The following is a 24,692-nucleotide window of genomic DNA, read 5'->3' as shown; positions in this document are numbered from 1 at the left end:
TAACTTTCCATTGTAAAGCTGATAAAAATATCATGGAAGAAAGTCTTCCTAAGGTATAAAGAGTTTTGTTCTTTTTTTTCTGAGATATATGTCTAGATTCAAGTAATTGTGTGTGTGTGTGTGTGTGTGTAATTTTCTTAGAATAGGTAATGTTAAGCTGAGATTATACACTTAGGGAATCTGGAGTGTACTTTGAACTGTACTTCTAAAAGCTTAGCCATCAACAAGGAGGAACTCTATAAAAGAGTTATTTCTATTTGTCAAAAATTGTATACATCACAAAAGACAGAAAAATAAGGGAAGGGATGAGTCTAAGGGGGTGAGAATTTTGAAGAGGTGATACCTATCAAGATGCATTTTATACATAAAAAGCATTGTTAAATGTCCAAAAAATATTCAGTACATATCCTACAACATTAAGAAAAGTGAAGAAAGGGGTGACTAGGAGAGTTAGGTAACAGTGTCAAAAGGGTGACATTGATCAAGATGCACTGTATTGATAAACTGCTTTGTTTTCATTGAACAACTACTTAAAGATAATACAAATATTTTCTGAGAAAAAGCATTTACTGGCTCACTGAGTTATGCACTCTTCTGGAGATAGAATGGGAAAGTATAGGACAACTCATTTAGATTTTACAAGCTACTGCTTTCTAGAAAATGGAGTAACTCCAGGAAGGCAGACATGGTGTCCTATACTGTGTGCATCTGTTGTTCCTTGCTCCATATCTGCCAGAATTCTTACTCTGGATACCTGATGCTGACTGAACTAGTGGCTGTCATATATATAATTGCACTGGCCAATTTAATATAAGAAAACAATAATTTATGCCAGGCACGGTTGCTCGCACCTATAATCCTAGCTACTAAGGAGGCTGAGATCCAAGGATCTTGGTTCAAAGCCAGCCTGGGCACTAAAGTCCATGAGACTCATATCTCCAATTAACCACCAGAAAACTGGAAGTGGCACTGTGGCTCAAGGGGTAGGGGCAGTAGCCTTGAGCTGCAGAGCTCAGGAACTGCACCTAGGCCCAGAGTTCAAGCCCCATGACCAACCAATTAAAAAAAAAATGCGTGTGTGTGAGTGTGTGTGTGAAAGCAGTATACATAGTATGCCCTTAGCTTTCATGAATAATTTATTCTTCTGGTCATCTATTGAGAATAGTTGTAACATAGTTGATAATGACCATATAATTTTACACTGTGTATTAAACAGTATATCTGATGAATTGCAGTGACTGGGTTTCCTGAAGAAACTTTATCAACTACTTATAGAATAGTATTATGTCCTCATTTTAAAAATATGCATATATATATGGTACCATGATGCTTTTAAACAAAAGTAAATAATTTAATTTTGTGTTGATTCTATTTCTCTTTTTAAAATTCCTTCCTTATCTTTTAAAGATTTCTTTTCTAGCACATACTCGACCACTGGGACTGAAAGTATATAAGATTTTACAATCCCAGAGTACAAATTCACATTTGGCTGATTATGTCATATATAATGATGATATAAAAGAAAATGGAATTTTCAACCTAAAGAGTATGGTAAATGCCATGGATTCTATCAGTCTAGAGAATTTCTTCATTGCACTTTGGTTTGATGGATATGGGCTTATGAAGGTATGTTCTGAAATTTATAGGAAATTGATTGTCACAGTTCTTGCATATGCTGATTACAATGAAAGGAAAAAGCAGTCTTAGTGTTGGCCGCATCACACCCTTGGGGGAGGAGGATAGTACGCAATCAGTGAGGGACTTCTACCTCATGCGGGATCTGTGGGGATGCTGGTTTCTGGGCAGTGCTGCTACTTCATTAAATAATGAGGGAGGCTGCAAGTGTGTTTGCCAACTTTGAAAAAAAACGTCTGATTGAATTTTAATAATACATTGAATGCTTACTTGACCTATTACATTCTAGTTATTTATTCCTTAGTTTTTGCTGGTGATGGGCAGTTTGAATTCAGGACCTTGAACTTCCTGTGGTGGCAACTCTGCCATGTACATGCTGGAAAATCACTTTAATTCTTCAATTTAATTTTAATTTTAAATTCAAGGTTACTGTGCTTTTCAAACATATTGGCACTGGCAAATTGAAATTTAAAAATATATATATATGTATATATATACACACACACATACACACACACACATACACACACACACACACACACACACACACAGAAGGAGTTGTGCCTTTGGTAAAGGTTGTTATTATTTGTTCTGTGCCAGTTCTGGGGCTTGTACTCAAGACCCTGAACTCTTGTTATCTAATCAGGTTCAAGGCTAGCCCTCTACCACTTGAGCCACACCTGTACTTCTAAGTTTTTGTTGAATTTTAAGTCTTTCAGATTTGTCTGGCTTTGGATTAAGATTCTCACATCTTAGCCTCTTGAGTAGTTAAGATTATAGGCATGAATCACCTGAGCCCAGTTGTTGTGAAGGTTTTAAAACCCAAGGCTAAGTGGAAAATTGTAACGTTCAACTAAGAATTTTAAACCTTCGAGGCAAACATGAGCATATGACAGTTTCTCCTGAGGTTTACTTGACATATAGAGTCAGATATAATAAAACATTTCAATAGTGAATTGCTTTAATTTAACTTTTTTATCCTTAGAGAATGAGAACTAAAGATGATGGCAAAGACCATGAAATAAGAGTGCAGTTTTCCTGGTATGGAACCACAAATAAAAGAGACAAAAGTGGTGCCTATCTCTTCCTGCCTGATGGTAAGGCCCAGGTAAGTAATACTGACCATTGTGTTTCCTGGGTTTATGATCTGTTCGTGTACCCAGTGTAAACATTACAGTGCCCTTCCTGATGCTTAGCATGTGAGGTTGAAAATTAGGTAAACTGTCATTGGGTCAAACTTGCCATTCTGTTAGGATCACTCAAACTAGTGTTTTCCATGGAAAGAAGCTAGGTTTGACTTTAGACCAGTGCTTTTATCGTATTTTATTCATACGTAGCGACAAAATAATACCTAGGCCTGTGGGAAAAATGGACTATCTACTGGCTATTTCCCCATAATTTTCAGGACTTGCATAAAACATTTTCCCACCCTTGACTACTATAAAAGTAGTGAGTATATGCAAACTCTGGCACATTCTGAAAATGTTGAAAGTTGTGAAGAAAATGGTAAGTTGTACCAAATAGTCAACGACCACGTGAAAACCACTATTAGTATTTAGGTGGTTTTTTTTTTTAAAAAAATGATTTATTCTGTTTAAGGTCTATCCATTCCCTTATTCTCAGTTTTGTCTTTGCACTTGTGTGTCTTTTTTATATGCATCTATGTTCGCAATTTGTTAGTATTTCTTGGATATGATTTTAATATTCAGTGTTGTGTTTACAACTTTCCTAAGGTACATGGTTTCTTCTGATTCTTCCTGGTTAGACATTGCAAATAAGCCTTGTTTTTAAATGTAATTCTGATTATTTCCTGAGGAAAATCTTTATAGAAATTCACTGTCTGAAGCCTTCTTAGGACATTTTTATACATGCTGCTTATTTCTCTAGAAAGTCTATATAAATGTTCATTTCCTCTTGGAATTTTTAAGAAACTATTATACCGTTTCCAAACACTAAGAATTATCCCTATTAAGGAGTTGCCTGAAAAAAAGAAAGTTGCCTGTAGTAATAGGTTTACTGAAAAATTTATTTTCCTATGAAGTTAGTTTTATTGACCTTTTGACCTTTAAGTATACATGGTCAGATGTATACTTCTTTATACCATGGTCAGATGAACCTTCTAAAGGTTGCAAACTTTCCTGTTTGTGTCATTTAATTCATTACTTCATTCTACTGACAGTCACTTTGTCAGTTCTGTATTTTTTTCTCTTTACAGAAGGAAATCCTTTGTTTTCATACCTTTATTGGTTTTTCTCAGTAAAAATATTTGCTTTAATGTTTTGTCATCTAGGTATTCCTGGGGATCAAGACATGTGAAAGGGTATCAATGTATGTGAATTAATGCACCTCCTATCTGGCAAATATCATGTAACCCTTCCATTAATTACAACAAAAAATATGAAAAAAAGAAAAAGTAACTACTAACCAATGTCAAGAGATTGATTTGAAACTGTGTAGACTATGAACTCTGTTAGGTTATTGTTCTATGGTGGTTTTCCTTTTTTAAAATATATAAGTCGATAAAAATTGAGGGTATATCTCCACTCATAGGAACCATCCTTGGATAGGCAGTATAAGTTGTTTCAATGTATTCTTCCTTGCCAGCTTTTACCATTGGACACGCATCTTACACTGAAAAGAGAAGGTAGTTGTGTTATGGGATATTAAATTGCATGGATAGAAGTACTTAATGTATTTTATTCTTCAGTATCTATGATGTCAGCAGGATTAAAAGAATTGTCCTCTATTTACTAAGGTCAAGAAATTAATGATTCTGAAGAAGAGCCTAGAAATTAACACCCCAGGTTCTTACCTATCCCTTCCCACTTTCTAGCTCTATGTTACTTAGTTACAAGAACACTGTAAGCCATCACATACATTATTAACTTCAGAATACTTTTCTTTAGCCAAAAGTTTGGAATAAGATCAAACAGTTCTGAAAATACTTATACTGGTAAGTTAGCACTAAAAGCCAGCCTTTTCGTGCTATTCTTAAACTAATACTTAAAATTCTTCACAAATGCTTTAAATCTCCCAAGTCATAAAAGTTTTGTGCTTTCTTCCCATGTCTTCTTTAATTTGAAATTTAAATAGTGATATCTAAATCAATAGCTTCTAAGTAGTTTTATTTTTCAATTCTGTAACAGTTTTCGAAGCCCAGACGTTTTTTCCTAAAATTGTGATTTCTTCCTCAGCCATATGTTTCCCTGCACCCACCCTTGGTCAGAGTAACACATGGAACAATCTACTCAGAAGTGACTTGCTATCTTGACCATGTTGCTCATACAGTTCGACTCTACCACATACATGGTAAGCAAGCACACAGGTCAAACATGCCCAAACTAGTTCTTCAATTCTTGCTTTTCTTGTGTCATTTCTAACATACTGTGATTGGCTTATACACATGGTTTTATCTTTCTAAACTTCTTAATTGTAGTACATTCTCTAACTTAGGACTTAACTCTAATAATAAAAATAAGAAATTTCTTCCCTTTCAGAAACATCAACATGTGTGTATGTCTTTTTGTAAGGGCAGTTTCCATCATGAGGGCAGTCTTAGTCCAGATTTTATTAGCTAGAAGCCTGATTGTTAAGACCTAAACAGTAACCCAATATTTTATGTCATTTTATTAATTAGAATAATGTCATATGGATTTCAGTATTCGTGGATTACTAAGAGTAAGAAGTGTGCACATGCACACCTGCACATACACACAGACCGCCTCCCTAAATGTAGAATGCATTACAGTAGTATGTATTATAGAAATATGTGTGTGTATATATATATATAAATGTTCAAATGTAGTTTTGTTTGTTTACAGTTAGTTGGTATTGTGCAGCATCATTAACAAAATAATAGTAAATAGCTTTTGATCGTTTATGGACTTGTCCTGTTATGAGATCTGGATTGAGGAATGGGTCCCAAATAGTCATGCTTGCAGTTATGTTCATTGGTTTTTCATTCATTGTTTTTAGAATGGAATACTTTTTGAACCACTAATTTAATTCTAGTAACCAGGACATTTACCGGGTTATCAACTCTTTTAGAAAAGGTCCTTATAAAAATGTCACTTTAAATTATCTTTGTTATTATTTAAGCTGAAAAAAAAGTGATAAAGGGAAAATATTCTTTCCTTGCCTCTTCATATAGGTAGAAAAAAAATGTCATCTAATCACAGCTTTTTGACAGACACCTTTTAGATATTATGGGAAAGTAAAGGGCACTATATTCAAAGAACTGCTTTGATAGCTTACATTTAAGTTTCTGGCTTCACATGTATAACTATGTTTGCTTGTACTTAGCTTTGTAATTAAATATTTTATTACTTTTACCTTTACTTGGGCTGTTGGATGTGGGCTGACTTTCTCATGTGATCTCTTAGGTAATCACACAATATGTTGGCGGAATAATATGAGATCCCTAGGTTGAATCAATAAATTAAAGGTTTTCTGAAAGGAAACAATATTCTGAGATACTAATTCATGTCCTAAACACAACTTTTAGGTTATTTTTCTACCTATAGGAATTGTCTATAATTCTGAAATCTTTTGTTGTTGTTGTTGAGTTACTCAAAACCTTTGGTAAAGCAGAAAAAAAATGTTTTAGAACATTACTTTATACTCTTTTGTAAGAGTATAAAACCCCTGAAAGCTATAAAAATTTCATTTTTAGGTATCACTAAATATTGAATATTTTATTTTATGGGTAGAAAAATAACATCATGCAGAGCTTACCTATGTTAATCTTACAGAAAACTACTTATTAGCATATATGAAATGTACATAGTGACAGGTTTCATTATGACATTTCCACTTGTGCATATACTGTGCTTTGGTCATACTTCCTTGCCTTTACCACTCTTACTTCCCCTCCCTCAATTTTTTTCCCGGAGAAAACTCTTCCTTGAGTACAGTGTAGCATGCAACGGGGCACTGATCTTTGTCTACTACCTTGTTGTTTTTATCATTTGTATTTAGAGATGTTGCTTTTCCTTTTGTTTAATAGCATCTGTTAATGTCTTTTATTAGATTATTTAGGGCTTCTGGATCTAGTAGGTGATTTGTATAAGGTAGATGGTGGCTGTTGCTTATCCACCTATCATACCTCAGAGGCTGATTTGAAAATAATAAACTCTGATGTGCCTATTTACTTGTTCGAACTTCCCTTATTAGACCAAATTTGTTACTATTGTTCCTTTTCTCCTGTTTTCCACTGATACTGATTGTCCAGGTCCAGTGGCAGTAGAGCAGACCTTCAGCCAAAGCCGAGTCCGTGGACATTCCACTTCTTTATCCTTCTAGAGTGGCTATGCATGATGTCTCTGTTACCCTGGACATTTTATTGGCCTCTCTGGTGTGACTCATTTCTGTTTGCTAGCTTGGCTTCTCTCTCTCCCCATCTCCCTCCCCCTCCTCCCTTCCCTTACCCTGCCTTTGAACTTTTCCCTTATGTGTTTTCTTTCTAGGTTGACTCTCTTTTCTTCTTTGGTGTTCTGTTGCCCAAGCTTAGCTTTTAGGGACATTGCCTTTCCAGTGGAGACTCCCTCCCTCATTATCAGTTTGTCCATTCTTGGCACTTGGGGGTAGATGTTCATATTGGTTTTTAGCTGTTTTCACTTTTTTCTCAGTCATACGTGGTTTGTTTACTAGTTGCCAAAGAAATACGATTATGTTTCAAAATGCAGCTTTGTATTTTAGTCACAATACAGGTTTTTGAAATGTCCAGAGGGACTAACTTCTAGGTAAAGAAGGTACTTTTCAAATGTAATTTAATTAGTTAAGAAATGTAGGTTGTTCTGAATTGATTACTAACAAAAAAAGGAAACATGAAGATTTCCTGTTGCCTCTGAATTTCTCAGTGGGTAGGGTAAACTTTGTGTATTGCATATTTTTGTGCCAGTAATGCATTTTTGAAGCTTGAAAACAGGAAGCTTTAGGAGTTTGTGGGAGATGACAGATAAATAGCTATCATGTGACATTAACTGAAAGTATTTTCGCTTAGAGACTTTTATTCTAGAAGCCTGGATTGAAACTGAAATCAGAGTATGTAAATGTGAAGTGACATATAAACCTTTTTGTATTTCTAGCCCTGAGCATTTTTTAAATTTTTTTTCCTAACATGAAAATAGTTGTTGGGAGATGAGATACCAAAACCATCTGAACTATTTTCTTTCTATACTCCCAGCCATTTTTACTTGTGCTCCTTTCAATAAATCTTCCTTCAAGAAAATATTTATTATCACTATGGAGATTTTGCGTTTTGTCCCTAGTCTTCCTGACCTACCTCCATCTGGCCTAGTTTATCATTGTCTGAGGATTCATATTCTCTGGATCATGGTTTGCTGACATTTTTAAATGAAATCCTTTTTGATAGAGATGTGAAGTCTTCAGTTATTTGCAATTATTAGAAGTATTTTAACTGCTTGAATGGATAATTAATATAGGAGTTTGGCTGTGTAGTTCCAGCCCATCTATATTCAGAAAATGCTGGAAAAAAATTAACTTTCTGAACTTTAGATGCCTGTAAACTATGCTTCTAGTTCGTTGAGATGCAGACAACTGAGAGATCGATAGGTTTGAAAGAGATGCAAGACATTGATGAAAGGTTTAATATTGATTAAAATACATTATACTCAAGAACTGACATTGAATTGTAACCTTTTTGTATAACCATTTAACAAGAATAAAAGTATTTTAAAAATGTGTAGACAAAAGGAGCTTTTGCCTTAGTTACAAAGAAACCTTCAGGCAGCTTCCATGTTTTTGTATAAGAACATGTAGTATTTCTTAGATTACAGAAGTATTCTCAATTTTAAATTGCTATTTTTGAACATATGCTAATTTTATCCTCTTTTAGTTGCCCAGTTCAATTACTGGACAAATATTAATGAATAGAATATGTTTGTTGTTAATACCAAATTTCTAATATAGGAAGAAATGTGAATTTGAGAAGACAAGCTCTTAGTATTTGGTCCTTACATACTGACATTATATTGGTAGCCCAATGTAATTATACAGCTAATTATACAGAAGATTTTTTTTTCTTTTATTTCTCAGCAGAAGTTGAAGTGCTATGCTAGGTTTTTGGTTTTTATTGAGTATATTAAATGTTTTCATTTCACTTCATTGAAGCATTTTTTGTTTTTTTAAAATTTTATTGTAAAGGGGATATACATGGGGTTACAGTTACATAAGTAAGGTAATGAGTAAATTCCTTTTTGAACAATGTTACCTCTCCATTTTCTTCCACTTCCTCCCCCTCTCCCACCCAATTCATAAAGTTCATTTTTTTTTCTTGTTGGTTGTAGGACTTGAACTCTGCGCCTGGGTGCTGTCCCTGAGCTCTTCAGCTCAAGGCTAGAACTCTGCCACTTGAGCCACAGTGCCACTTCTGGTTTTCTGGTGGTTAATTGGAGATCAGTCTCACGTAGACTTTCGTGCCTGGGCTCTTTGAACCATCATCCTCATATCCTCATATCTCAGCCTCCTGAATAGCTAGGAGTACAGGCATGAGCCACCAGTGCCCAGAGTTTACTTCTAATATAATGTTTAATGAGTAGCACTGTTGCATTGGCTCTCCCTTTGTCTTGTCATTTCTGTGATTCCCCTTCACTTCTCCAAATTAGATAAACTTATATACAAGACAAAGGGTATAGAAATAAAAAACAATGTCAACAGGAAATAAACCAGTGGAGGGGGAGGAAAATGAAATAACAAATAGTACAATTAAAAAGCCTCTTGTATTCATTTCTTAGAGTTCATTTTGGTTAGCATCATGTTATATGGTCATATGCACATTGGTGTTGAGCCATTGTGATCCTCTGCCAAGAATAGGAATACTCTAGTTATTACAGATGATGCAAGCCATTTAATCTATGTTCCTTTGAGTCTGGCTTGATTCACTTAATACAATTTTTTTCCAAGTCTTTCCATTTCCTTATGAATGGTGGTGCAGTGTCATTCTCTCTGATGGCAGCATAGAATTCCATTGTGTATAAATACCACATCTTCTTGATCCATTCATCTACTCAGTGGCATCTGGGTTGGTTCCATAGCTTAGCTATGGTAAATAATGCTGCAGTGAAGATGGTTGTGCTGGTAGCTTTAGTATGTCCTTGTTTGTGATCATTTGTGTAAATACCCAGGAGTGGAATTGAAGAGCGAGGCTGAAATCATGAAAGCAAATCCTTTTGTAATAGTCTCAAAAACAACAACAAAAAATTACCTAGGAATTAACTGAAGATGTGAAAGACATCTAAAATGAAAACTTTAAGCAGAATTAAGGAGTGGAAAAACCTTCCATGCTCCTGCATTGGGAGGATTAACACAGTGAAAATGGTAACACTGCCAAAAGCTTTGTACAAATTAAATGCAATACTCATCAAAATTCCAACATCATTCTTTAGTGAAGTATAATAAGCAACTCAAAAATTCATATGGAATAATAGAAAACACCAAGTAGCAAAAATAATCCTTAGTAGGAAGAACAGTGCTGGAGGAATATCAATACCATACTTCAAACTCTGTTATAAAGCCATAGTTAGAAAAACAGCTTGGGGGCTGGGAGTTTGGCCTAGTGATAGAGTGCTTGCCTAGCATGCTCAAAGACCCAGGTTCGATTCCTTGGTACCCACATACATAGAAAAAAGCCGGAAGTGGTGCCTGTAGCTCAAGTGGTAGAGCTCTAGACTTGAGAAAGTCCAAGGAGAGTGCTCAGGCCCTGAGCTCAAGCCCAGGACTGGCCAAAAAAAAAAAAAAAAAAAAGAAAGAAAGAAAGAAAAACAGCTCGGTACAGGCACATGAAAGAAGCCTGAGGACCAATGGAATAGAAATGAACTCACAGAAACATTTTTTACTACAAACAAAAGTAATGGAGCTGGGAGGGTAGCATAGTGGTAAGAGTGCTTTCCTAGCATGCACGAAGTCCTAGGTTCCATTTCCCAGTAACATATAAACAGAAACAGCTGGAAGGGGTGCTGTGGCTCAACTTGAGTGCTCTAGCCTTGAGAAAGCCCACGGACAGTACCCAGGCCCTGAGTTCAAGCCTGGGACTGACAAATAATAATAATAATAATAATAATAATAATAATAATAATAATAATAATAATGCAAATCTGTTAAAGTATTTATCCAATTCTTAATCTCTGTTTAGTAACTTTCTCCCAAATAAGCTATTGGAGAAAACAAAATAAAGAATAAAAATTTCGCAGCATTTCCTAAAGTACACTAGCTATTAGACCATTAATGATTTTGAAACAAATTTTATTATGAGGTCTTGGGTCAACCAAATGTTGGTTTTGATTTGATATTTAACTTCAGTTTCCTCACTTGCATTCTTTCTGCAATTGAAAAATAAATGATTAGAAACTCAGCTGACTCTAAGAAAGCATCATTTAGGTTTTTCTTTTCATTATCATTCAGACATCACATTCAAAAGGTTCTAGAAATATTCAGTTAGGTGAAATCTTTTGTTCACTACCTTTAAGAGCTGTATGAGGTCAGAGTAATCTCAGGGTTTTCTAATGAGTAATTCTTTGCCTTAAGTCAGGATAAATGAGAAATCCATTTTATAGCACATGTCACTTAATGAAATACCCTTTTAGAAACATTTCATGTTTTAGAAAAAGCTATACAGTCTATAGAAAAAAATCACATTTTCTGGAGGTAAGGTAGGGGTAGGTATGAGAATTATTTTTTTCTTTCAGTATAATTGAGCATCATTGAGTGGGCCTCATTTACATGTTACTGTTAATCCACGATTGAAAGTTAGAATATGATATAAACAAAAGTTCACATATCTCCTTGTGTTATTGTTAGTATTACAAAAGTACAAGCCTTGCAGTTACAAAATGATTGCTAAGTGATGTTTCTAACTGTATCTTCATTTGTCTTCAGAGTGGTAGTGATTAGACTTCAAGTCCCCAGTTTTCTGTCATCCACAGCTAGTGTAGGTTGCTATGGGTTACCTATGTGTCCAGTACATTTTCATTGGCAAAGTGTTCAAATCCTAAATCTGTTATAATGTATAGCTTCAAGTTCCTCGCATCTTCTGATTGTATTTTCCTAAGACAGTGGTTATGAGTGAATGAGTTTGTGTGTGTAAAGCATGTTTCAGCCTTAGGAGATATGTCTTAAATGCAATGCTTTTGCCCTGTTTCCACCAACATATTATAAAAGTACTATATATAATAGATCTTACTAAAAGAAAGCAAGTAGCCTGAAGGTAAAAATGTAATGAACTGCAATCAAAAAAAGTACAGAAGGCATAGCTTTCTTTTGGCTGCAGTGACTGAATAATTTCCCTGCATGGGTGTAGTTAGCAATCAAAGAGGGCTGCTTAGTTTTTCTCTGAGGAAGTTTGAAAATGTAAATCTATTTTTAGAGTCAAGGTGAATTTCTTATAATTAATCATATAAGGTATTCATATTGGGAATTAGTGATCTGAAACTAGTCTAAAAATTCTTAATGTCACTGAAGAATACTAGACTAACCATTTTGGTTTGTCCTTTAATTCCTTTGGGACCTGGTTTGTTTCTTTCTCCCTTTCTCTTTTCTGTTAGTACCAGGGGTTGAACTCAGGATCTCACCTCTCACTTGACTTTTTCATTCCTAGCTGGTACTCTCCTATGAGCCATACCTTTGGTCTACAGCTTAATCTATTAAAAAAAAATGAGGGGAGAAACTTAAGTACTGATGGCTCACTCATACCTATAATCCCAGCCATTCAAGAAGCTGAGATCTGAGGATTGAAGTTTTATCTGTTAGGCTACAGACAAAAAACTGTGGCACTTTTATCTCCAGTGAACCAGCAAAAAGGCAAAATGGAGATATGGCATAAGTGGCAGAGTGCTTGTTTAGAAGTGCAGGCCTAGAGTTTAATCCCCAATACCAAAGTGTGTATGTGTGCGTGTGCGCGCGCACGCACGCGCACACACACACACACACACACGATAAGGAGTTAACCATCATAGTCTGTTTAACTCAGTCATATAAAGTCCCTGGTGGTAAATGCATCTTCTAAGAATACTTTAATCTGGAGCTTCCATCCATGGAGTTGGCCTCACTTGTAACCAATATCCCAGAGCCTCACAGAAGTTGTTTTTACTTCTATAAAAGGATTCATGAGAATATTAAACTGCTTTGCAATCACTCTCTTTTTACCCCCCCCCCCAGGACTACATTCCATATTTAGGTTGATTTAAGAGTAAAAAAGCATTAAGTAAGTTATGGCTAGGCAGACTTCGGTAATTAAAACAGTTTTGGAATATCATAATGTGCAATTGACTGCTTAGGAGGTTTTGTGGTTTTTTTAACTGTTAATTGGAAGTTTTAAAAATTGAAATAAGTAGCTGTGTGTCAAACCTGATTATTCCCTACAGACATGAAGAGAAGGTTATTTTAAGGCACTCTTAAGTACATTCTGGTTACACAAATTCAGGCTCAGGGGTTATCTTGGAGTCTGTTTGACAGCAGCTGCTGTGTTGAAGACACAGCTCATTAGTAGAGGAATGTCATCTTATACAAATGAGTGTTGCATTGAACTCTGATGAAGGGCTCTAGGATGAGAAAAACTCAGGGGAAGTGCAATGGTTTCAAACAGTGTCATTTCATGCTCTGCTCTTAGCTCTGTGGCTTACCAGCTGTTTGATCTTGTATTTGACCTTGATTTCCTCATTCTCCAGTAATGGCAGTGATATAATCTACCTTGCAGAGGTACTTTGTAAAATAACTGAATATATAGCCTGACACATAGTTGGGTGTTATATCTACTTAAGAGGAAGAGCAGGCCAAAGGAATCAAGCTGGTTGTAAGAGAAAGAATGGCCATTGGTGGTTAGGGTAGTTGGGGAGGATTTGATGAAGGAAGTGGATTTTTGAGATGCTAGGTCTTAGAGGAATGTCACTTCAGTGGGCAGAGAGGAGGCAGATAATCACAAAGCATTGGAGGAGCTAAGTTAGATCAAACTCTGTGGTTCCTGTGAGAATTTGAAGAGTGCTGTGTCACATATATTTTTCAGTTGACATCTAGTTTTTCTTTATACAGTTAAAAGGTTGGAAAGGCTATTATTTTGGTATTGTAAATAGTGACATTTAAAAATAATCATATCCATAGGGAAGATTTGATACCAAATCATGCATTTTTAAAAAGCCTGTACTAGCTCTTCTTTAATACTCAGGGGTATGAACTTTGTTATTTTCTCCTGAACTCATTTTCATTTTGTTTCTCCCACAGAATTTTTATCATAATTTAATATTTTCATGCTTGAGAGTACTGGCCAGCCCTTCATTACTTCTTTGGAAAAAAAAATACATATGCATATACTGAAGTTTTTAGAACTTCTCCTAAAGCTCTAAATGTTAACATTTCTAGATCAGGTTACAAAAGTTATTATTGATACTATAGAAATAGTCAAAACATAAGTGCATACATTACCATTCAGAGTAGCTGAGCACTGAAGAAGGAAATGCACATGCTTATTCTATCATTCTTGCTGCCTCTCTCTGAGACCAGCCCTGCATTGGATTATGGGAAAGAAACAAGGAATCATTGGTGTTTCAAGCTTTTCCATTCACTTCCTAAGGAGGTTCTTTAGTTCTTACCTATGTTGACTATTTATTTTAAGATTAGAACTGCTTGGTTAAACGCTGTGTTCCCTCCAAAACAGAGCTTCCATGATTCACTCCTGGAGCACATAAACTAAAATTGGAATGACATGGAGAACCTTAGCATGACCCCTGTACTAGGTTCTTGAAACATTCGTACCTTTATATATGGGGTGTATGTATTTTTGTGTGTGGAGGGAGGGGACAGTAATAAAAATAAAAATGATTGTTGCAAAAAAAGTTAGCTTTTTGGTTTTCTCCTATATGTTTTAGTTTTTAAACCTTCAAGTTACCTTACTTAACTGGTGTAGCCTTTACCCCAAATTATAATTCATATGATCAAAAGGCTGCATTTTCCTATTTATGCATTCATCTTTAACATCATTGAGGATTCTTTAAGTGAAGAGTTTAAAGCAAAGTAGTATTCAACCCATAAGTGATCAATACATGGTGGTTAATCTAGTCGTTAACTAGTTACTAGTCTTTTTTAACTAAGAAAGCGAAGTGATGTATCATCATTTTCTTAAAGCTGAATGTTAGAATGGAATTTAGTAAAATTTATGTTCATGAAAGCAGGTGTTTTATACTTGTGGGGAAATAATTTATGTGACCATTTACAGACCCAGAAATGAACTGAGCTCAGGATAAATTGGATATTTCCTTTTTTTGTCTGTCATGGGGCTTGAACTCTAGGCCTGGGTGCTGTCCCTGAGCTCTTCAGCTCAAGGCCACCTCTCTACCCCTGAGTCTAGGCATTGTCCCTGAGCTCTTTGGCTCAAAGCTACTGCCCTACCCCTGAAACCACTTCCAGTTTTCTAGAGGTTAATTGGAGATAAGAGTCTCAGGACTTTGGTGCTGGGCTGCCTTTGAACTGTGATCCTCGGATCTCAGCCTCTTAATAGCTAGGATTACAGTTGTAAACTACCTCACCCAGCCTAAGTTTGATCTTCTAATGGATGATAAGTTGAGAAAGTCAATATGGATTAAAAGTTCATCCATTTGTAGGAATTATTACCATCAATATTTATGCACTATCAAATGTAAGTACAGTTTTTAAAATTATAGTGATAATAGTGTTTGCATTTTTACAAACATTTCCATGGTAGCTTACTCAGATGATCCTTGTGAAAACTGTCATTGAAATGTACATGCTGAACTAAAACAAAATGTCAGCTCCAAGAGTAGTTGGATAAAATTCACAGAAACAGTGTCACAAAAGTAAATATGTAATAAGAAAAATGTTCTTTTGTGTGCGAATTAAATACAAACCAGAATGCTCCCAATTTTGGAAAAGTAAATATGCAAAATCTGGAACCCTTGTTTTTCACGACAGCTATTATTGTTGTACTTCTGCTTCCTTGTCTGACCCTCTCTGATCAGATGGAGGGAAAGCAGATATCACCAAAGACAGTACCTTGACTCTCAGGTGGGCTTTGGTAGGATTTATTTTGTATCGTTTGATAATCATATTACATTTCACTCACACTTTTACTTAAACTTATTTTTTTAGCGTTCTTTGCACCGAATTTTAATTAGCATAAATTAGGTGGACAAATTGTTTTATTGTGATATTTCCATACATTGAATCCAATCAAACCCATCTTCTCCTTTCAGAACACTGTTCAAGAGGTTTTATAATTGTTTTCTTACATGTGTATAAAATACATGTATATCCTCCATTTCTTTCATGCCTTTTCCTTTTACTGTTCCCCCCCACCACATACGCGCGTGCGTGCACACACACACACACACACACACACACACACAGACGCACACACTTCTCCCACTGGTAACTCAACCAGCCACAGACAGAACCTGTCTGACCTACCTGTTATTTATTTTAAGGTCCAGATTCTGCATATGAGAGAAAATATGGTATTTTACTTTCTCCATTTGGCTAATGTCACTTAATATGTTGATTTCTTGTTCCATTCATTTCCTTGAAAATTCTGTGATTGCATTGCATATTTGAGTAATATTCTAGAGAAAGGGGGAAAAGAGAGGGAAGAAGTATGTAGGAGAGATTTACATTTGCTTTCTATTTATCTATTTATTCCTTAGTTTGGTTATTGTAAATAGTGCTACCATAAACCTGATGAATAGGTGTCTTGATTATTTATATATAGACTTACATTAAATTCCTTTGGATATATATCCAGGAATTGGAGAGCAGGATCACAGGATTTGCGGCAATTCTATTTTTTATTTGCAGCAACTTAGTTTTTTTAGGACCCTCCATATTGATTACCGTGGTAGATGCACTAATCTACATTTCCACCAATAGTATATAAGAGTTTTATGTTCTAATCAACATTGTTGTTACTTGTGTTTTTGATGAAAACCATTCTGACTGGGTGAGAGAGGATCCTGATGGGGTTTTGATTTTCTTTATGTAAAGACATCAAACATTCGAGTATCTCTGAGCCACTGAACTTGTTTTAAAATTTGTTCCATTTCACTATTTATCAGTTCACTTATTCTTTTGGTATTCAATTTTTGGAGCTTTTTATAGTCTGGTTATTAATCCTTTATATGATGGGCAACTGGAAAATTCATTTCCTATTTTCTGAGTATTGATGTCTTATTCAGAAAGGCAGTTATTATGCCTGTATCTTTTAAGGATTTTATTGTCATTTTTCATTTCCCTAGATAGCCATGGGCCAATGTTATTAGCCTATTTTAATATAGGCTAATTTTAATATAGGCTATTTTAATATAGATCTGTCCTAATTATATCAAAGGATCACTGATAAGTTTCTGGATTTTGGGTGGAAAGTAAGCTTAGGCTTTCTTGCTTTTTTTCTCCTTGGTTGTTTCATTTCACTGACTGGTTGGCCGAAAGGAGAATATTATCTGATTTGTTAAGAGTACATTCCATACAAAGGAATACTTTGCATTTCAAAAAATGCTATGAGATGATCCAGAAAAGTGAAGTGGGCCAGGCTTCTGTCAGATTTGGGCTGTTTCAGGGGGAAAGAGTAGGTACTGGAGAGGAAATGATGTAGAAGATTCATGAACAGCCATTATTGGTTTTGCTGCCCAGAGCTATGGCCCCAGGCTCTCCAAGTACATTCTTTAGAGTCTTTACACTTTTCCCAGATGTTCCCTCTGTCAGTTGTGGGAATGATGAAGATGTCCTCTAGGTTTTCTGTCTCGGCTCTCTTGCTTCCATCTTTCCTGAGAAGACAAGGATCGTTTGGAGAGTGACTCCACATCTGACAGATGGAAGGTGCTGTAATCATGGAGCTGTGTCATGTATGATCCAGCCTGGCAAGGGCAACCTACTTGGTTTCATTTCTACATGGTAGCTAAGAAAAGATTACTTTCAAAAATGTTTAAAATTTTTATAAATAAAAACATACTATATACATTTATTTCTCCCCCCCCCCCACAAAAACTCTACCCAGTTACAGACATAAGATAAAGACCCTCCAGAATCTGTGTTGGTCTCCATGCACACGCCTCAGGAGAAACAATGCAGTCTGTGCCCACATACATGCATGTAGGCCCCTGCATCTATAGAGTATCATTTTGTGTTTGTGTCTGTTCTCTGCATAGTGAATCAGGTCTTCCCTCTGCTGGGCACACAGCTACCTCCTTCTTCCATAACATTGTTATTTCTGATTTCTCCATTCTTTTCCTGTTGATGGACCTCTAGCAGGTTTTTCCATGTTTGATTCTTAGCAATAGGAAGCAGCAGACATGCTGATGCATTCTTCCTGTGCGCACAACTGGACTCAGCTCAGCTATGTACAGTGGAAGGATAGCTATGAAATAGATCAAATGCCTTACTTTTTAAATGTATTTGCTTTTTCTTGGCTTCTAATGTGAGCATATCATTTAAAACTGACAGTTTTGAGTGTTCTAAAGAGGCTTTCAGTGCAGACAAGCTATTCTCCTTAATTCAGTCGCACACAATTGAGTAGTTCCCTCATCTATTTCTCTCCCCACCTCCTTTCTTTTCTATTCCCTTTACTTCCACCTAAAATCCATAGTTATTGCAGGAAGGACTTCCCCCAGACCTTGGTTTCAAGGTAACTCAACTTTCTCCAGTTGTTTGTCTGCCAATTAGGCATGATGGTTGAAAGACCTACCCCTGGTGCCATCAGCCTTCTAACAGTGTCATGACTGAATGAGTTTTTGTATATAATATGTGGTGAGCATCTGGTACACAATGACTGTCAGTTACTACTAGGCCTTTGTAGCTTGCACCCTTTCTCTAAGCCGACATTTATGGACTACCTGCTGCATGCTGAGAGCTCAAAGGATATGATTCCCCGTCCTGAGAAGCTTACATCCCAACATACACTTGGCTGTCCACAGTGAAAATCCCTTTCTTGTCATTTTCTCAGCTGCTTAAACTTTGTCCACGGCCAATTTGCTTTCTGCTCATATCAGCTAACTTCTGTGTGATGAAGATCAGGCATTTACATCTTAGCTGTTTTTGTTTAACAGTGATTCATCATTTACCATGTGTCCAAGATACTAAGAACTGTAATGTGTGGGATGGACCATGCCTATGAGAAGCTAACAGACTTCCAGTGAAAAAATACCCCTTATCACAGGGGTGAGACTGAAATCCACAGCATGTACAGAGAAGCTGTACGGGGTGGCATCCAAAAGACTTTCTTTTTTATACATTTTCACCTATACATTGTCTCTGTTTGACCTTACATTGCTTATGTTAATGAACATGGACACTTCTTTCTGCTTTAGCGGGGAGGTGTTAGGAACAAGAGGCCCCTTCTTTCTCATTGTTGAATACTGATCATGACTACACCCCCTTTTGTAGGGTGCTGATCTTGTAGAATCCATTTTTTCTCGCCCAAATTACAGAAAACCAGCAAAGGTTTTGAAAGCCATGGTTACCCAGGCCCAGAAAGAACCACTTTCATAGAGTAACTCCCTCTCTATCCTGTACTACAGAAATTCAGCAGGCCACTGGGCTCCATGGATTGTCTCTGGCTTCCTTCTTAGGAAAAGGCATGTTTTAGGGAATTCTTGACATGGAAATGGAAGGTTGGTAATTGTTTATCTTTCACATATATTCTGATCTTAAATATAAACACTTTCTCTTCGAGAACTCTTTTTTTTTGCAATTATGGGTTTTAATTTGATTTGTTGGTAGTAGTATAGCATTGATCTTATTTTTAAAATCCATCCTGACTCCAAATTTAATGTCTTGTCAAATTGTGAGTGATCACAGAATTGCTTTGAAAGAGCTTGAGGATTTGTTGTCACAATGTGATCTGAGGATGATATTAAGGTTGAGGAAGATGACTTTCTCAGTAGAAATAATTTAGCTTTGCTAGGGGGAATGTGAAATCATTATTTTTTTTCTTGAGGCATTTTCTTTGTAAATATTTTCTGGAGATACATGAATTGAAATCAATGATACTCACTTTTACTAAGACCTTATTTCATTTCATATGTTCTGTTAACCCCAAGAGACTACCCAGTCTATAGAGAAGAAGGCAGATAAGATTACTCACTATACTCTAAGTGCTTCCTGTAAGTTAGAGTTAACTCCCTGTCATCACTGGTGCTCTTTAGTGCTACATGAATACTATCATTTTTTTTTCTGGGGGGGTTTGATTGTTTGTGCTAGGAATGTATTCCCCAGGCCTAGCATACACAAAGCTATACCATTGAGCTATAATCCCGCCCCCTACAATCTGTGTTATGAATGACTTAAGTTCATTTATAGATGTTCGTCTATTAAAATTCCATATGCATTTCATTTTGGCTTTAATGAAAGCACATTAAAATAAAATTTGCCTTTAAAGCAATTTATATTCTAGTTCAGAGAAGATTATGTTGTGCTATCTGATTTATGTGATTTTTTTTTAAACTTCCTAAGAGTAGTTGGAGTGTTGGGGTCATCTTCCTTTACAAGTTCCTCTGAGAACTGTCAGAAGGAAATGAATGCATATATTTAACAGGCAAGTTAATAGTTCAGAGTGGCCATAAAAGTATGGCCATCCCCTCTTGTACTCATAAAACAGTTACGAACATAGTAAGAAGTTAAAGTTACCTCCAGTTGAGATGGTTTAGATAGAAGAGAACTATACTAGAAAAAATGTTTTGTGAACATTTTATAAATAATATAAATATATAGCATGTCTCATTTAGCATTGCCTATCTCTGTATTATTATTTGTATTTTTATCCTTTCTAGTGTGTCTTTCACAGAATGTATGAGCTTGGACTGTATAAGTTTACTCTGTTAATTCTTTTCCATAACTCTCACAGATAAGTTTTCTTTGAACATTTGTCACTGTCCCTAAGCTGTGGGGATTACTTTTGACTGCTAGAAGTGGGGAAGCATATTTACTTTGCCCTTCTGTGCCATCCCTACACAGACTTAATTAGTTTAATGAAGTCTATGTATAAGAGCGTTTGCTGTTTATAAGAGTGACAAACATGTGAAAAGTAGGGAAAGGTGGGTAAAGGAAATAAAACTGTAGGTAAGTTTGTAGGGTTCTTGTAACTTCAAGAGCATCAGCTTATGAAATAGGGTAGTGCAATTTGTCTTCTTGTGACTTGTTTCCTGATTGCTCTCTTTTGAAGATCCTGTAACATCTCTCACATATACTCCATCTGCCTGAGAGTGTTGGTATTCTTCACGATACCGCTCTTCATTTCTGAAATTAACCCAAGGCTTTGTTGAGGACCTAACAAAATAGTCAAGGTAGAATGACAGTTAAGGTAGTAAACACTTTAGGATTATCAGAAAAAAAAGAAAGGTTGAGATATGTGGACCTATTTTTTTTTTTACTTGTGCTTTGCCTTACATTACAAAAGGTTGAATGGATTACTCCATAACTCCAGCTTCTAAGAAATAAGAAACTCAACTGAGATGTAGTTTACTTCTGGGGAGCTTTCTAGACTGTAGTTTACTAATATTAATACATCAATAAGGGTTTCAGCTATAAATCATCTCATTGGATCTCCTATTTTTCTAGAAATAGATTATGGGTAACAACACACATCTCTTCAATCAGTAGAGTGTAAGTTTCAATGGCTCTTAATTTGGAGTATACCAAGAAAGGAGAAGACCTAGGTTTCAGTGCGACATTCAGGAAGTAGTTTGTGCAGGTGAGAAGGGAGACTGACTCTTAAGGAAGAGAACTGGCCTCTTCCCACCTAACGCACTTCTTCCCCTCAGAACTCACTGGAGTGTCCATAACAGGTTACATCTCATCCTCATCTGTTTAATTGTTTATGCCCCTGCATAAATGCTATCTGTCTTCTGATAGTAAAATAGACAAAAAATAAATTTTCACACTTCTGAATATAAGAGATTATAAAAATAAGAACCAGAAAACAAGGAAATGTATGTTAATTTGATAGGAGTTATCTACCCTACTTTTAGGAGAGGAATGGCAGTAATTGCTTTTTACTAATGTGTATTTTTTTTTAATTTTAGGAATTGAAGGGCAATCTGTGGAAGTTTCCAATATTATAGACATCCGAGAGGTATATAACCGTGAGATTGTGATGAGAATTTCTTCTAAAATAAACAACCAAAACAGATTTTATACTGACCTAAATGGATACCAGGTAAATTTCTTAAAAATAACCAGGCTCCATACTATATGGCCTTATGTATCTAGATTTTGTTCTATTGTAAATCTCTGCTAGGAGAGCCCAAGGTTTCTACTGATTATGACAAATGAGGGAAACCATTGAGCCTAAGTTCCTTTGAGTCTGGCTTATTTCAATTAATATGATTTTTCCAAGTCATTCCATTTCCTTACAAATAGGGCAATGTCATTCTTTCTGACAGCAGCATAGAATTCCATTGTGTATAAATACCACATCTTGTTGATCCACTCATCAACTCAGGGACATCTGGGTTGGTTCCATATCTTTGCTATGGTAAACAGTGTTGCAATGAACATCATTGTGCTAGTGGATTTAGTATGTCCTTGTTTCTGGACAAGTGGGTAAATGCCAAGTAGTGGAATTGCTGGGTCATAGGGGAGATCTATGTTTAGTCTTTTAAGGAACTGCCATACTGCTTTCCATAGTGGTTGAATGAGTTTGCACTCTCACCAGCAGTGTAGTAGTGATCCCTCCTGGCTGCATCCCCCTCCAGCATCTGTTGTTATTAGATTTCTTGATCCTGGCAGTTCTAACTGGAGTGAGGTGGAATCTGGAGTGAGTTGTTTTGATTTGCATTTCTTTTATGTTGGCCCATCTTTTAATGGGATGGTTGTTTCTTTGGAGATTAGTTTTGGAGTGATTCAATTCTTTGAGCTGTTGATATATTTTAGATATGAGGCCTTTGTTTGTTATATGTTTAGTGAAGACCTCCAGGATATAGAAACAAAAGCCATATAACGTGTAATTGTTGTCCTTAATGTACTATGTTACTTCTCATCTCTTTCGCTGTCCCTTGGCTATCTCATATTGTTACAGTATTTCACCTTGTGATCAGATAGGGGCGGGGATGGGGAGAGAGCAATGGGGACCTAGACATGAGAAAGGGTATCAATGTATGTGAAGTAATGCACCTTCTATCTGGTGAATATAATGTAACCCTTCTATTAATCACAATAAAAAATACAACCAGGCTCCATCATAGGATGAGGCTAAATGAAAGGACCTCCAGGATGTGGAAACAAGAGCTATATAATGTGTGATTGTTGTTCTTAATGTACTATGTTATTTCTCATCTCTTTTGTTGCCCCTTGGTTATTCTCATATTGTTACAATATCTTACCTTCTTATCTGGTATATTGTATATACGTTTATTTGTTTGTTTGAAATAGGAAAGGAAAGGGGGAAAAAGATGAGGGGAAGGGGTAGAGGGAGAGAAATGGGGACAAAAACATGAGAAGGGGTATCAATGTATGTGAAGTAATGCACCTTCTTTCTGGCGAATATAATGTAACCTTTCTATTAATTACAATTTAAAAAAAAGAATTAAAGAAAAAAATAACCAGGCTCCAATGACTTGGTCCTGTAATCCTATCTACTCAGGAAGCTGAGATCTGAGGATAGCAGTTTGAAGCCAGCCAAAACAGAAAAGTCCCCCAATTGGCACTGTGTCTCAAAGTGTAGTACACTAGCCTTGAAGTAAAAGAGCTCCGAGACAGCAGGTAGACCCCAAGTTCAAGCTCCGTGACTGACAAAAAAAATGATAAAATGAATAAGGATTGGTTGTATTAGTGAATTAATATAATGGGTCAATTCATTTTAGATCCTTTGAAAAATATGCCCAAAGTTATAAATTATTTCTAAACTAAAAGTAAATTTTTACAGACACGGGTTCTATGTTTATTCAGATTTCCTAAGAAAAAAAAAAAAAAGAAGAAGAAATTGGGCCAGGAGTTTATCCTAATGGTAGAGTGCTTGCCTAGCATGCACGAAGACCCAGGTTCGATTCCTTGGTACCACATACAGAGAAAAAAAAAAGCCAGAAATGGTGCTGTGGCTCAAGTGGTAGAGCTCTGTCCTCGAGAAAGCCCAAGGACAGTGCCAAGGCCTCAAATTCAAGGCCCAGGACTTGCAAAAAAAAAAAAAAAATTGTGAGAGTATTTCTTGCAGAACATCTATAAGAATTTATTTTTCATAAATTGAGATTTTGTGACCTTATTGTATAATTAGTTTATGCTAATATACATATGTTGTTTTACTTTTATATAATATTTTATTTATATAATAGAAAGGAAATGTGACTAGAGGATTGATGGATATCTTTTCCTCATGAGGAATTGATCTTTGTGAATTTTATCTTACATATTTATAAATGTATGATCAAATTATTTTAAAATTTATAGAAATTTTAATTTTATGCAATTTTTTCTTACATCATTATAGACATACCTATACATACACACATATATATATATATACACACACATATATACACATAGAACCATGTCTGTCTAGAAATGTGGGCAGGAATATTCTTTATCAAAATTTCCATTAATATTAGACAGAAAATTCTCATACAGATTTTTGAGATCATTAATTCTTTATCAGAATGTAATAGTCCTATTTCTATTGTTAACCCAATCTCTGTGTTTTGAGTTATGTGCCTTGCAACGTGTCTTTGAAATAATGGTATTTTTTTATAAAGGAGCAATTTTTTGTACATTAGCATTTTGGAAATTCCTGGCTATGAGCAGAAATAATTACACAACATATGCTTTCTACTTTGTTTTCAAGTGACTGTAAGTGGAAAGGGTGTGATAGTTTTCTCTTTTATGATTTCCTCTAAATTTAAACCTTTTCCAAAGTATAAGAAATCGCTACATACATTTCAATTAATGTGTTAATTCTATAGCCATTTGGTTTTCAAATGCAATCCTGACTTTTTATGGTGATTCATTTTCCTTGTGTACAAAATAAAATCCTTTCTTAAAATCTCTCAGAAGCAATTATTTGTATATGTGGGTGTATACATGAATGAGAAAACTTGGTAAAAATGAGTGAATAAAAATGT

At 35.6% G+C, this 24,692-nt stretch overlaps 1 protein-coding gene across 2 annotated transcripts in view; it reads left to right on the top strand.

Moving 5' to 3' along the window:
* Man2a1 (mannosidase alpha class 2A member 1) overlaps positions 1-24,692 on the top strand; it is a 162,536-nt gene that overhangs the window by 113,401 nt on the left and 24,443 nt on the right. For both annotated transcript variants that reach the window (XM_090331511.1, XM_090331512.1), the window contains exons 14-17: positions 1,408-1,626; positions 2,621-2,743; positions 4,830-4,944; positions 21,666-21,799. In XM_090331511.1, coding sequence (XP_090187637.1) covers positions 1,408-1,626; positions 2,621-2,743; positions 4,830-4,944; positions 21,666-21,799 — 591 coding nt within the window. The remainder of the gene's footprint in view (positions 1-1,407; positions 1,627-2,620; positions 2,744-4,829; positions 4,945-21,665; positions 21,800-24,692) is intronic.

This window comes from Megascapheus bottae, chromosome 4 (genome assembly GCF_031878675.1).
Source record: "Megascapheus bottae isolate mThoBot1 chromosome 4, mThoBot2.hap1, whole genome shotgun sequence".
Lineage (NCBI taxonomy): Eukaryota > Metazoa > Chordata > Mammalia > Rodentia > Geomyidae > Megascapheus > Megascapheus bottae.
Note: the sequence above shows the minus strand (reverse complement) of the source record. Positions and strands in the feature narration are given on the sequence as shown.